The sequence below is a fragment of the Ambystoma mexicanum genome, chromosome 10 (genome assembly GCF_040938575.1).
Source record: "Ambystoma mexicanum isolate Mex_15411 chromosome 10, UKY_AmexF1_1, whole genome shotgun sequence".
Taxonomy (NCBI): domain Eukaryota; kingdom Metazoa; phylum Chordata; class Amphibia; order Caudata; family Ambystomatidae; genus Ambystoma; species Ambystoma mexicanum.
The window spans coordinates 1237294174-1237307704 of record NC_090932.1 but is presented as its reverse complement, the minus strand read 5'-3'; the positions used below and the strand labels follow the sequence as shown (position 1 = coordinate 1237307704).

At 47.1% G+C, this 13531-nt stretch overlaps 1 protein-coding gene and 1 long non-coding RNA gene across 3 annotated transcripts in view; one reads left to right on the top strand and one right to left on the bottom strand.

Annotated features, from left to right (window-relative positions):
* FBXW8 (F-box and WD repeat domain containing 8) overlaps window positions 1–13531 on the top strand; it is a 1779087-nt gene that overhangs the window by 743052 nt on the left and 1022504 nt on the right. For both annotated transcript variants that reach the window (XM_069619213.1, XM_069619212.1), the window contains one exon: window positions 2224–2381. In XM_069619213.1, coding sequence (XP_069475314.1) covers window positions 2224–2381 — 158 coding nt within the window. The remainder of the gene's footprint in view (window positions 1–2223; window positions 2382–13531) is intronic.
* LOC138492190 (uncharacterized) overlaps window positions 1–13531 on the bottom strand; it is a 239851-nt gene that overhangs the window by 179439 nt on the left and 46881 nt on the right. The gene's annotated exons all lie outside the window — the stretch shown is intronic.

Below are 13531 nucleotides of genomic sequence, written 5' to 3'. Positions count from 1 at the left end.
ACAGGAGGTCCTTTTGCTTAAAAATGTCAATTGCACTGAGGGGACCAGTTGCGTTTGCTCTTAAGTGCAAACTGGTCCCATGCTTGCAATTTTAGCCATTTGAACTATGAAATGCAAAACAAAGGTGTAAATGCAGGCACAATCGCCTGTATAACTTTGTAATACAAATTGAGTAAATGCGGCTTGCCATTTGTGCTTTACAGGCAGTGTTTGCAACGGATTTCTTTGAAATCTGCCTGCTTATATTTGGTGTAAAAAGCAGTCAGTTTCCATAAGAATCCAAAGCATTTGTGCTAGAATGAAAATGTTATGCTGGCATTAAATGCGTGGGCCTTTGTGTAACCGAGACGGGTGGTGGTTGCAGAAAGGCCGTTCCGTACATCCTCTCTGCCATAAAAATGAAGAAAATATGGTGCGGCATAAAGATCATGCATAGAACGTTAACATTTTACACATGCTTTTTATGCTACATCATAATAAACATGGTCCCCACTCTAAAAGAAAATAAAAGGTTACCTAGTATATGTCACAAACTTCCATCTAGCTGCAATGCTTAATTGGAACTGTAAATGGGTGTCTTTGAGTTGGAAAGGCCTCATTGCAGTGGCAATTGCCTAACATTTCACACCTAAGAAAGGTGCTGCTGAGAAACAAAGGGGAAGTAATGGTGCAGAGCCGAAACCCGTTCATCTTAATTTCGTCCTGCTTATGGTGGTACTGAGGGTCAGTAGGTCCATTCAGAAATGGCACAGGAATTCGCGGTGTCTTGAGCCCAATTATCCCACTGGTGTTGCACCCATGCCCGCACATCGCATGCAGTCCGTTTTGGCCTAGTTGGACAAGCCCGCCTGCTTCTGTTACACGTTCCTGTAGGTAAAGAATTCCTGCCCAGCTGTAGGTAGTTTACAAGTGACCTGTATGGAGCAGTATGCACCAAGGTAACCCAATTGCATCGACATGAAAGGAAACTGACGTGCTAGTACAGGCAACAAGAACAGCTGCTTTTATCCTTGGTTTTTCACCCAGAATGTTACCCTACATTTCGCCTGTGTGCCATAACAAAGCCTTTTGCTATACTAAACCCATACCTATTGGCTTTGTCTATGGTTGTTTGGTTTGGTAGTTCTATTCAACCCACTTTCTTTCCTCTGATTTGCTTTAAGTTTTCGTTGGTGAGTTAAAGATCATACATTTTACTCGGTGGTTCTCTAGTTTAGGATGGAGTGTAGGGTCTAAGCTAGCATCTTCAGTATGCACCCACCTCAGTTGTAAATGTGAACAGGCAGTCACTGAGCACGTGTCTTTGTCTCTTAAGCTTAGAACTCTGGGATGAAAGTCTGACCCAAGCTAGTGTGTCTTATTGTCCCTTTTATTTATGCGCTACTGTGCTTTTGTGCATTAGGTCTGCAAGGAGATGTTAAACTGTCGGACCAAGATGCTTCTCAGTTTGGGTTCTTAGATTAAGTACACATCGGGCTAATTAGAAATTTGGAGGTGTGGGAAAAGTGCTGGTTATTCCACGATCGGCACTTTTTTCCGAAGTTTGCCGGTGGGGGTTCACTGATTTACCTCTAGCCAAGAGCTGGAGGTAAATCAGGCAGCCCCCACCGGCAAAACACAGGCAATCCCCTCCATGGAGTCTTATGGGACTCTCTGCAATGGGGATTTACCGCCCTTTCCGCTTCCTGTAATATCGGGATATCAGGCGGTGTAAACGGTAGGTCAGTTTGTCGGCATCCCACTCGAAATTACTAGCGGGATACCGGCAAACCTATAATGAGAACCATCGTTTTGAGGGGTGGGCGTGGTTACTGTAGGTTACGAACTGATGAACTGCACCTCTTGAAGATAGAACCAGGTGACGGCACTGTGACAAGAACGCTTTACATGAGAAAGATGTGAATGTTTTAATTTTTGTACAGCAGCCTGCTATCCAGCAAGGTTTAACCTTTAGAAAACCCATACATAAAATCATAAGTGTCATATATTTACATTTGGTTTTTCAGCTCCTTCGCTAACTGAATTAATAGCGAGATAATGATCGGACCATGCCCTGTCATTTTACTTGTGTCTAAGATTTATGATAGGCTAAACCACAATCTATTTCTGACGTTTGTTCTCTGTTGATTTACCATAATTTGGTTGTTAGCAACGTCTGGTGACCATGTAAGGTATGCGCATTCCTATGTTCCCTTGGGAGTGAATGGCTTGCTTCTTTTCCAGATACACATCGGGAGATGTGCGGCTGTGGGACACGCGCACCTGGGACTACACGGCCCCAATCCTGGAACCAACACGGGATGCTGTGGAGTCTGGACAGCAGCCACACGTCTCCTTTGTCAGGATAAACAGCTCTCTGGCCGTGGCTGCATACGAGGATGGTAGGTGACTGCAACTCTTCATGCGTTCAAAAACAAGAGGCTTTTCAACAGCCATGCAGCCGAGGCTGAGCTCACTGTGCCTGTGATCCTGTCTATGTATAAACGTGTTGGCAAGGTTTGCTATTGGTAATGGAAGTGGTGTTGTATAGAGCCCTTCTCTCACTTTTGGTGGCCTACCTGCACGTGGCTCTGTGAGAAAAGGGGGTTGGCAGTCATTATTAGTGGGACAGTGGAAAAGGCAGATGCCAAACCTGTGGTGTTGATGTACTCTGTTTCTGTGGTCCAGTCTGCTTTCTATAGGCGAGAGAGTTGGGTGTATGTTATCCATGGAAATGAACAAAGTCTGATGGATTACGATGCTTTTGATATGATATATTTTATTTATATTGCGCTCATACACAGGTATTTCAGAGCGTGACCAGGCCAAGGGAGGGGAACAGGGGAGAGAACAAAAACAACGATCTTACTAGGCCCAGTGACATTGACAACGCGCAGGTGCATGGGGAAGGGAAAAGGGGGAAAGTGCATGTGAGGGGGGAGAAATTGGAAAGCGCAGAGCATAAGAGAGGACAAGACAAATAATAAGTGAATAAATAAATACGGTGATCCAAAACAGTGGTAGTGCAGTCTTTGAGGGCCAAGTGCAAGGTTAGTCAGATAGGGTTATCTGATCAGTGTAGACAAGGAGTGGGGGGTGCTGTATGGGTACAGAGACAGGTCCCAGTGCAAGGGGTTCCCAGAGGTCAGTGCAGGAGGGTGGCAGGGTGAGCAGGTACCTGGGCCCGAAAGGGCAGAGGGTGGCCTGGTGCAGCATTGCTGAGAGAGAAAGCAGATCAGCAGGGGAGAAGAGGGGGAAAGGCAGAGGCGAAGAGGAAGGTCTTGAGGAGCTTCCGGAACTGTAGATGGTTCTCCTCAAGTTTCAAGGTGGCAGGTAGGCAATGCCAGAGGGATGCCCCCGCAGAAGACAAAGATCTACCACCAGCTTGTTTCTTTGAAAAAAGACTGACCCTGAGGGAGTTGGAGTTAGAGGAGCGAAGGGCTCTAGAGGGGAGATATTTACAGAGGGATAGTTGAGGTAATTTGGACCCAGGCCCCAGAAAGCCTTGTGGACAATGCAAAGGGTTTTAAATTTAATCCTTGCAACTACAGGGAGCCAATGAAGGGATTTCAGGGCTGGAGAGATACAATCACAGGGCTTGAGGCCAAGGACAAGTCTTGCAGTCCTGTTCTGGATTAGTTGTAAGGGGCCGACCGTGGAGGCAGGTAGATTTAGAAAGAGACTGTTACAGTAGTCCATCCTAGAGAGAATCAGAGCTTGGGAGACAATGAGCTTCTGAGGGAAGGAGAGGAAAGGAAGAGTGCCTTTAAGCAGGTGCAGTAAGAAGTTTGACTTTTTGTAGAGATCAGAGATGTGTGCGGAGAAGGAAAGTGTGGAGTCAAAGATGACCCCAAGGTTCTTAGCTTCGCTGGTAGGGGCAGGAGGAGGGCCAAGGAAGGCCGGTCAGAGAGTGAGGGGAAAAGATGGAGTGGGTGTACCAATGAGGAGGATCTCTGTCTTGTTGGCGTTTAAACAAAGATCATTTGCGGCACACCAATTTTGAATGGCGATTTTGGAACTTGTTAAGTGCTTGTGTGATGGGTGTAGTGATTAGAGCTTAGTTGCGTCGTCGGAAGCGGCTGCTAGTGTTTTTGCTAATTGCGGTGTGTATGGAAGTGCGGCTTGATGACTTGAGGTCCTTTCCTCGAATGCTCCAAACCCTCCAATGAAGCAACGCTGCACTGACGGGAGCGGCTGTAGTGGAGGAAAGCCGCAGAGGAGCCGCGACGGAGCCGTACATGAGAAGGCAACCAACTGTGTACTAGTGGTGTGAACTAGTAGTGTTGTATGGCTCTGCCTCTGCCGGGTAAGTGCTGCACCCTGTTTCCAGAGGGGCTCGGGGCGGGGGGCTTGAGGCCTGAGGCACAGAGGTTGTGCATTCTCGGTACTGCTGGTCGGTTGCTGCATCGCTTAACTGACTGATTTTACCTACTATACCCAGAGACGACAGGGTTTGCTGATGCCTTCTATCTGGGAAATTAATTAACAGCGTATATAGCTCGGCATATCACGCTATAAGCCCTAAACCCAGAGACGATCAGAGGACAGCAGGCTGGCTTCAGTTACCTAATAGAGTGATATTTAATACTACTATTAAGGCTGAGGGCAAAGAGCACTTACTTTAACTTTAATATTCCATTCATTGCCTGTACTACTTGCCTGAGGTCTACCCGGGAAGAGATTGTGAGACTGTGAGTATCTGGTGCTGGTATTGCACCACAGGGGTGGCAAGATTTGAGATTTAAGACGCTTATCTATATATTGCACCCTATTACTTAACTGCCTGCAAGTTAAGCCAAATGGCCTCATGAGTTGGGCGGTATCCTGTGTGTGGGAACGAGGGGCCAATGGGCCCCTCTCTACCATCACTTCTCAGTGCAAAACTTGGAACAAGTACCTCTAGTGGTGGGTACGCCCCTCGCCCTTATGCGATACTAACTTGTGGTTATATTCGCGTAGATGGGACCACCGAGCAGGACACAGGGCTTCCATTTTTTGTACCCCCTTTCGACTCCATCTTGGTAGCCAGGCCTCACTGCGATAGTACAAAACGCATCTCTCCCTTTTGCCCCCCACTGTAGCTCGGAGCACATGGCCCCACCCTCGTCCCCACTCCAACTGGAAAACTCCACAGCTCCATTCTCACGCTGAGGCCGGAGCTGCTTGCAACAAATAATAAATGTAACACATCCCTTTTCCTCTGAGATCACTGTCCCGCATGTGAACCAACATGAGCCAAGCACATAGCTTGTTCATCTCCACAAAAGTGTCCTTGCCCTCTTACCCTCACCAGTTGAAACTTATTGCTATTCTAACCCTGTGTCCTTGTGAGGCATCCCTTTCATGTGCCAGACTGCCAACCATAATATGAAATCCACCCAGCAGACCCCCAACTAACATTAGACCTCTGTGCAGTATATCGTGCCCAATACTAACAAGTGCCACATACCTGAGGTTCTTGTGAGACTAATCCTATAGTTCAATGACAGTACAATAGTGGTCAAGGCCCTTAAACCTGTGATCTGTATAACCCAAATGTGTAGATGGTATAAACCCTTGAGTGATTTGTATAACAACATGATACACTACTAAGAGTCCTTGGATCAGCTATTATTTAGTGCATGCATTACTCAGAATGTATTTTCTTAGCTTAGATAGTGACCACCGTGTTCACAGCGACCTGACCTTCACCCAGCCGGAGCACAAATGTCTGACGTCAATCCTCCCGCCAACCAAGCAACCAACCCGGAGGAAGAGATGATGCCCACACCTAAGTCGACACCACGGCTGACCATTCCTGGTCCAACGTAGCGCCATATGTTAAAAATGTAGATGTACTATATAAATGTGTTGTAACTTGATGTGGTCAGAGCGCTCTGAGATCTAGATAAACTTTTCCTTGAACTCTCGCAGGCTGCTCTTTTGTGCCTTATTCCCTGCCCAGGGAGCGTGTGTTTTATTCATTTCACACGTGTGAGTCAGGGTGGACACAAACATTTGGTGACCCCCTGCAACGTGATCAGAGAGGTGCCTCGAGGCCGGCGCCCAGCGGCGAGATCCGGGACGCCCCCCAGCAAAACCATCACCTCCGCGGCCGACCAGCCTGTGTGCACTACGAAGGGTCAAGGGTTCCCGGTTGACGAATACCCGACTGAAAAGCTGCTCGCTGAGGCGGGCCACGGCTTGGTTGGGGTGCGAGCCTGACTGGGGTTGGACTGCAAGCAGCGACCCTCGGGTCACCTAACTGAACACGTGAGTGCCGGTTGCGAAGGTTACGAAGGAAAGGTAAGGGGGAAATAGGAGGGACAGGTGGTAACGGGTAGTAGGGAAGAGTAGGGCCTGTGTGAGTGATGATGAGGCTTTTCTGATCTATCCTTTATATGGCCATTAGGTTTTGGTAAGAAGTGAAGAGAAAAAGAGAAGTGGTATCCTAGCCCGAACGGGGTAGAAGGCGGTGCCGCGTAGCATTGTCTCGTCCAGTGCAGAATAAATAAGTGAAGTTACAGAGAAAATAGTAGGAGTCTAGTATATTGATTAGACTCGGAGTAGTTATTTAGAACATTCTTTTTCTGGGTACGAAAGGATTCTTGGAAAAGAGTAAGAGGGTGTAAGAGGTGGGGAGTGAATGAGAAATGGGAAAGGGGTGGAAAAAAGAGTAACAGGGAGAAAACGCGCGCAGGTAGTGCATGTGCATGATGAGTGTTATGTGCTTTTGTGTTCTGTCCTTTTTTTGTCAAGGTTATCCAAGTACTGTGATTCATTTGTGGTTAAAGTGGCAAAATATGCAACAATGTACTGTTGAATTTGAACATGCAATAACTAAAAGGTTAACGTTGAAAAGGGGGTTGATATATATTTCTGAGGCTTGTGGAATCTGCTTAGATCACATGCTGTGCATAGGCCGACATCTAGTGGAAGCTGCGAGTATTACAGTTTGTTTTTCGAAACTCGAAAATGGACGTCGACACAGGGCGTGCCAGTAATACTATCCCTAGTGTGACGTCCACTGTACCCAAGATCCCTCGCGCGTCTAGGATCCTCAGATTGTTTTTTCCGCCATACTGGTCGGAAGCATTTTGCGGAGTCCCCTGGCCTTAGCCATACTTTTGCTAAAATATTACAATATTAATCTATTGACATCCTTCACCACCCCAACGTCTAACTTCGACACTCGACGCCGGCTGGAGAAGAAATCTACCGTCGGCTGTTGCACGACGGATTTGGGCCTCGGAAGGCCTCTGGCCTCGGCCCTGCAAGTAGGGAGAGTGGGGGGTTGTACATACTCTACACTCTTGGTATATAGGTACACCTTATACATTTCCTACACTTAACAGCCCGCTGCCTCAAGGTGCGTATGGAGGGTACCCCTTTTCAATTCTGCCCCAAGTGCAATCGCAAATACCCTTGGGTCGACAGGCACGCCATGTGCAATCTCTGCTTGCAGAGGGACCACCCCGAAGCGAACTGCAGAGCGTGTAGTAGGTTTAAACCTAAGACACTTAAGGACCGTTCGACGAAGCGTTGGGCCCACCACGCCAGGCAGGCGGCCATGGCAGCGGAGGGCGCCTTTAGCGACGGCAGCGACGCCGTACTTTCAGACGGCGAGGGCATTACGGCGTCGAAAGACAGCCGAGCGCAGGTCCCCGACCTCGGAAGGTCGTCCGGCAGGGCGGCTATGGGGAAGACCCCCAGCGACACAAGCGCTTCACACACTACACATACTACACACACGAAGTCCAACCGAGACTCGACGACGTCGAGTTATCGGAAAGAGGCACAAACAGAACGGTCCAATTCGGTGTCCTCTGGGCGCTCACGATCAAGATCGCCGCATGATTCCAGGCAATCATCCACTCTTGCCAAGAGTGCCTCGCTCCCTAGGCTAACAGAAGTTCGATTGTCGGAAGACGAAGACGACTTCCACCCCCAGGCCACGCTCCAGGAGTCGGAGCCCGCAGTCAAAATCAGCGAGGCCCCACGCTCGAAGGACAGGGACCCCACCCCCGATCCTCGACGCCAGGCGTCGACAACCTCCGGAGCCACTAAAGGACAGGGAAAACATTTTTCCACTCACGGGGAGGGGGGAAAACAGCAGAAGAAGCAGCCTTTGCACTCTTCCACACCTGTGAAACACACCACTACCCCTAAACAGACAGACAAACCAGGTCTGCTGATATGTCTAAAACCAGCAAATCTACTCAAGATAAATCCCATAGACTTGCTGAGAGAGTCATTCCCAGTTCCAGAAAATGGTCGAGTGAAGACATAGATAGGGTCATGTCAAGGATGTCTTCTTTGGCTGATTTTTATGATAAAAATCCAGAACATTTCCTCTCGTATGATCCACAAGGGGCGACAGCCTCAGGCTCTAATGATCATATCCCCCCCGAGTAAAAAGCCCCCGGTTTGAAACACTGATGAGGTCAGACCCCTTCGAGCTACAACCATACTCAAGACCATACTCACTGTATCAAGGAGAGGCTTCCTTTGGTGAGGACCAAGAATTTGGCATGGAAGAAGAGCAAACCGGGACGGGCTACTATGGGGATGATGAGGACCAGGAAGAGGAAGACCCGGAAACATACAGAGTAGATTCCCCGGTATAGAACAAAGCCCCGGTTACCGACTCCTCGGTCGATAACCAACCCCTCCTAAATGAGGTTCTCGCACGCGCAGCAGAACATTTCCATATTGACACCCACGGTGTCCAGGAGGAGAGGGACTTCGCAGAAGAGTTAGTGGGAGAAAGGAGGCCTGTTGCCCAGACCATCCCTATCCTTAAGTCCATTCAGCGAAGAATAGACCCGTCCCTGGTGAACCCGAACCTCACCAGAGCAGTCAATCCCAGGGTTGAAAAACTTTTCAGGGCGGCCCAGTCTGACCCTCTCTATATAAGAGGACATCTGAAGCCAGACTCCCTAGTTGTCACCAACACTCGTAAGAGGGCAGGAACACCCTTGTCATCGTCCGAAGCTCCTCCCGACAAAGAGAGCAAAAAACAATACGGTTTCGGCAGGAAAGTAGCCTCAACGTCCGCCTATCAAGCAAGGATTGCAAACTCCACCACCCTGTTGGCCAGCTACAACTGCCATCAGTGGGAAGAAGTCGCGGCACTCATAGCCTCTGCTCCTGAACCTTTAAAGGGCCAGTTAGCTTGGATTTCCGCAGAGGGTAGAGCTGTGTCTGGTTGCATTTTGAAAGCAACCTTCGACGCCGCGGACAACGCAGGCAGATTGATAGCAGAAGGCACTGTTATCAAAATACATGCGTGGTTACGGCAGTCTGGTTTTAAGGCAGAAACCCAGGCATCATTGTTGGACAAACCGGTGGAAACCGATCTGTTGTTTGGTAAGGCGGTCGAAGACGCACTGAAGAATGCCAAGGACGAATACGAAACACTCAAGTCCCTTGGCCAGTTAACCAATAAACCCCCTAACCAGAGAGGGAATAGTAATTTTCGTCGCCCACGCGGCCAAAATTCCCAGAGAGGATCTAACTATTCCCAGGGGCAGGGTACACAGTGGAACAACAACCGACAGTCTACCCAGGGTTACGGCAGGGGTAATAGGAGAGGTCGTGGTAAGGGCAGAGGCAGCCCCAGCAAGGGAGGCGGCACACCTCCACCAAAGCAGTGACGTTCAGTTCAGGGTCCCTTGTCACGCAACCCCAGTAGGGGGACGCATTTCCAACTTCACCCAGGCTTGGGAAGGGATCACATCAGACAGATGGGTGCTGTCAACAGTATCCACAGGATATTGTATAGAGCTACTGCAGCGTCCCCGGAACCATCCTCCACGACAAAGAGTACACTCTTTAGAACATCAGAAGATTCTCCTCGAGGAGATCGCCATTCTGCTAGAAAAGGACGCGATAGAACTCGTCCCGGGACACCAGGTAAAGAAGGGTATTTATTCAACTTACTTCCCTGTGCCAAAGAAAGATTTGACAATGCGCCCAGTATTGGACTTACAGCCTGCCAACAAGTATGTCAAGCCCCAAAAATTTCGTATGACCACGCTACAAGAGGTAATCCCCCTCCTAAAAAAGGGGGATTACATGACAACCTTGGACATGAAAGATGCTTATTTTCATATTTCCATGTTCCCAGCGCACAGAAAGTATTTGCGCTTCAAGGTGGACAGTCGACACTACCAATTCAAGGTACTGCCCTTCGGGATAGCTTCGGCACCAAGGGTATTCACCAAGGTACTGGCGGTGGCGGCTGCACACCTACGCAGGGAGGCAATCCCAGTGTACCCTTATCTGGACGACTGGTTCATAACGGGGGAAACCCCAGGAATTTGCAGGACAAACATTCAAAGGACTATCGACCTCCTCCACGAGTTAGGCTTCTCAATCAACGAGAAAAAGTCAAGCCTGGTGCCAAGCACCTCCAAAAAATTCCTAGGAGCAATCCTAGATACTCAAGAGGGGTTGACCTTTCCTTCAGAAGAAAGAATTCGGAATATACTACTGCAAATTCCGCATTATCAGTCCGGTCAACAAATAACGGTACGCAAAGCAATGCATGATGGCGTCATGTATTTACCTGGTCCCACACGCGCGCCTGCGCATGCGTCCCATGCAGGAATGGTTGGCGAAACAGTGGTCTCAGGCAAGTGGTCAGTGGGACGATCTAGTGGTCGTTTCGCCAACACTGGTACAAAGCCTTTACTGGTGGACAAGAGAGAATCTCGCACAGGGGAAACCCTTTTACGATCCCGAAGTACAGGCAGTAGTCACTACAGATGCATGTCTGACGGGGTGGGGAGCTGACCATCTCAACCACACAGCTCAGGGTCTCTGGTCTCACTCAGTGGCCAAGAACCACATCAACCTGCTAGAGCTTCTGGCAGTATTCAGAGCGCTTCAGGCGTTCGAGCCCCACCTACTAAACCTGTCAGTGCAAATCCGGACGGACAGCACAACAGCCATGGTCTACCTGAACAAGCAAGGAGGGACTCGCTCGCCAAATCTGTCCAAGATTGCCCAGAAAATCTGGATATGGGCACTCAGACGGAACATCTTCCTGTCATCACAACATGTTCCAGGGGAGCTCAATTCCCTAGCGCAGGGATCCCCAACGTGTAGCTCAGGAGCAACATGTTGCTCGTGGCACCCTAAATTGTTGCTCGCCAGTTGCTCTTGGCCATGATGTGGAGGCCTAGAAGGAGGTGCTGCATGGATGAAACCTCAGTAGCACTGTAGTCAGGACAGAGTCCTGGACTGTGAAAGAATGTTGGCCAATGAGCCGCTGTGTTTCCAGCTGGCTTATTTTTATACATGCAAGATTTGTGTTTGGTGCCACCATGCACATCATTTTTCAGTAAATGCCCTTATTTGTTATGGTAGTGACATTGCTAAAACCCTGGCCTCTCCAGTTACTTTGCCCAACTGACAAATGTATTGAGTACAATATTTGAACCATGTTTGTGTCATGGAGAAAATTGGCATATTCTGTTCCTTGGTACAGGTAGTATGAGCAAAATGGACAAGGAGGTGGTATGCATACCCAACTTTCCTTTATTAAATAATGTGCATGCACACTTTCTGTACAAGTGAGGTTTGTGTCTGTTGCCACCATGCATATTTATCGACAATATTCATTTTGGTGCCAACTCTATTTATTATTACATAGTGTCGTAGCAGAAAAATGATGATCGATTGATACTCTGCCCATCTGGCACATGGTTAATGGGCAGAAACGGTAAATGCATACCACATTTTTCATAATTAATTTGCCCTATATGCCAATCCAATTAAGGTATTATTAATAGGTTTAAACTAACAAGCCAATTAATGGATTCAAATACTTTAACACCACCACACCCCTCTATGAAGTGGTCATCAAAAGCTCAAAGGTCTGACCAATGTTTGCCACTAAGTCTTGTGTGAAATCTCTTTTGGGCAGAGAAAATCGGCTCCAAATAATTAAGAAAGTTATTATTTTTATTCCTAATCATTTTTCACCAACGCAACAGCCTTCTGGAGCTTTAAAACACATTTGCCATAACATTCCCATATAATTCTCAGGAGATAACCCCCAAAGGCCCAATGAGGTGATCTTTAAAGCCTACCATGTAATAACCTGAAGTACTAATTAATATTTAATCATATTTCTCCATTAAGTCAGCAACATTTAAAAACATGCTTCAAATTTTTCATACAATCCACACAGAACAAGCCCAAAATAGAAAAGCAACTTTAACATATTCAAACCTGCTATATATAAAAGCCTGATCATTACAATTAATTGTATATAACATAGCTCCGATGTAGTCCACGCTTTTGCAAAACAGAGAAACAACGGCAAAATAACAGAAAATGAACCAAATCTTTGACTCCTATTTTGTAAGCGCACTTTGTGCTTCCTCCTGCACACTTTCTTAATTTATTGAGTGGGTACATTTTAACATACCATTACCACCAGCCTCCTGCATTCTGGGTATCTTATTTCACAGATTTCTCCTTGCCATCTTATAGGTGTATGTAAGTCTGTATATAAGGCTAAAGTGGGCAGCCTATGTATATTTTTGACATCTGACTCTTTTTCCATCAGACAAGCTCTTGCTTTTGGAGCTATTTTGAGGTGACTTAAGGCACCAAATACAGTTATATCCCATCCCTATCCAAATGGTGCCTTACAACCACAGTATTTTTATTCACCAGGGGAGGCTACAATCGCACTTGCACTGAAATTCACTTTATGATTAGCAGAAAATCCCAGATGTGCTTTTAAAAAATAAGGAATATTCTTAACTGGCTTGGCACTTTCAAATTGAACACCCCCAAATCAGCTCACAAGACACTAGCAGGTGTATCTGCGGGGAGACCTGCTATTTGGCACAGGAATTTATTTTGCAACCCCTCCAGGAAATGACAGTTCTAACCACCCTAGTTTTTGCAGCCTTAAAATCATGGATCAGACATTTGTCTTATATACCTCCAGTCACTTCTCCAATCAGAATGCTGCAAACTTGAAATTACAACGTAAAAATCCATTTAATCACTAATGATGCCTTTTCAGCTATCTTCTTTAAATGACTGACGCAAGCACAGATCTTTCAGAAGAGTAGGCTCAAATAAAAATGAGACTGCCCTCTCATCTCTACATTCATTCAAAAACTAACTACAAGGTTTCATCCTTTGCCTGAATACCATCATTTTAGCTTTTATTATATTTCATTTCAAACTGTAATTCTCAAAATAGTAACTTATGCTTAGCAGGCCCTGTTGGAGACCTGCAGGGGGCAAGTCCAAAATAGCTGTGTCTTCTGCATAAGGAAGCATGCTTCAAAATGAACCCTTCAGGCGGAGGGTGGATTAACTTTCCTAAGAGAAGTACTAGAATCGACATCCAAAAGGAATACATTGGGACCAACTGACATCCCTGCTTGTCACATTTATTGGTGTTGGAAAACAATGTATAATTCGTAATCTTGTATATTGGACTGATGCTGAGATGTCTGCATATCACGTTGGAAAAGACTTTTAAAAAAAACAATAGTGACCTGTAGGAATGTAGGAGTAGGACTCAGACACAGTGGGCTCA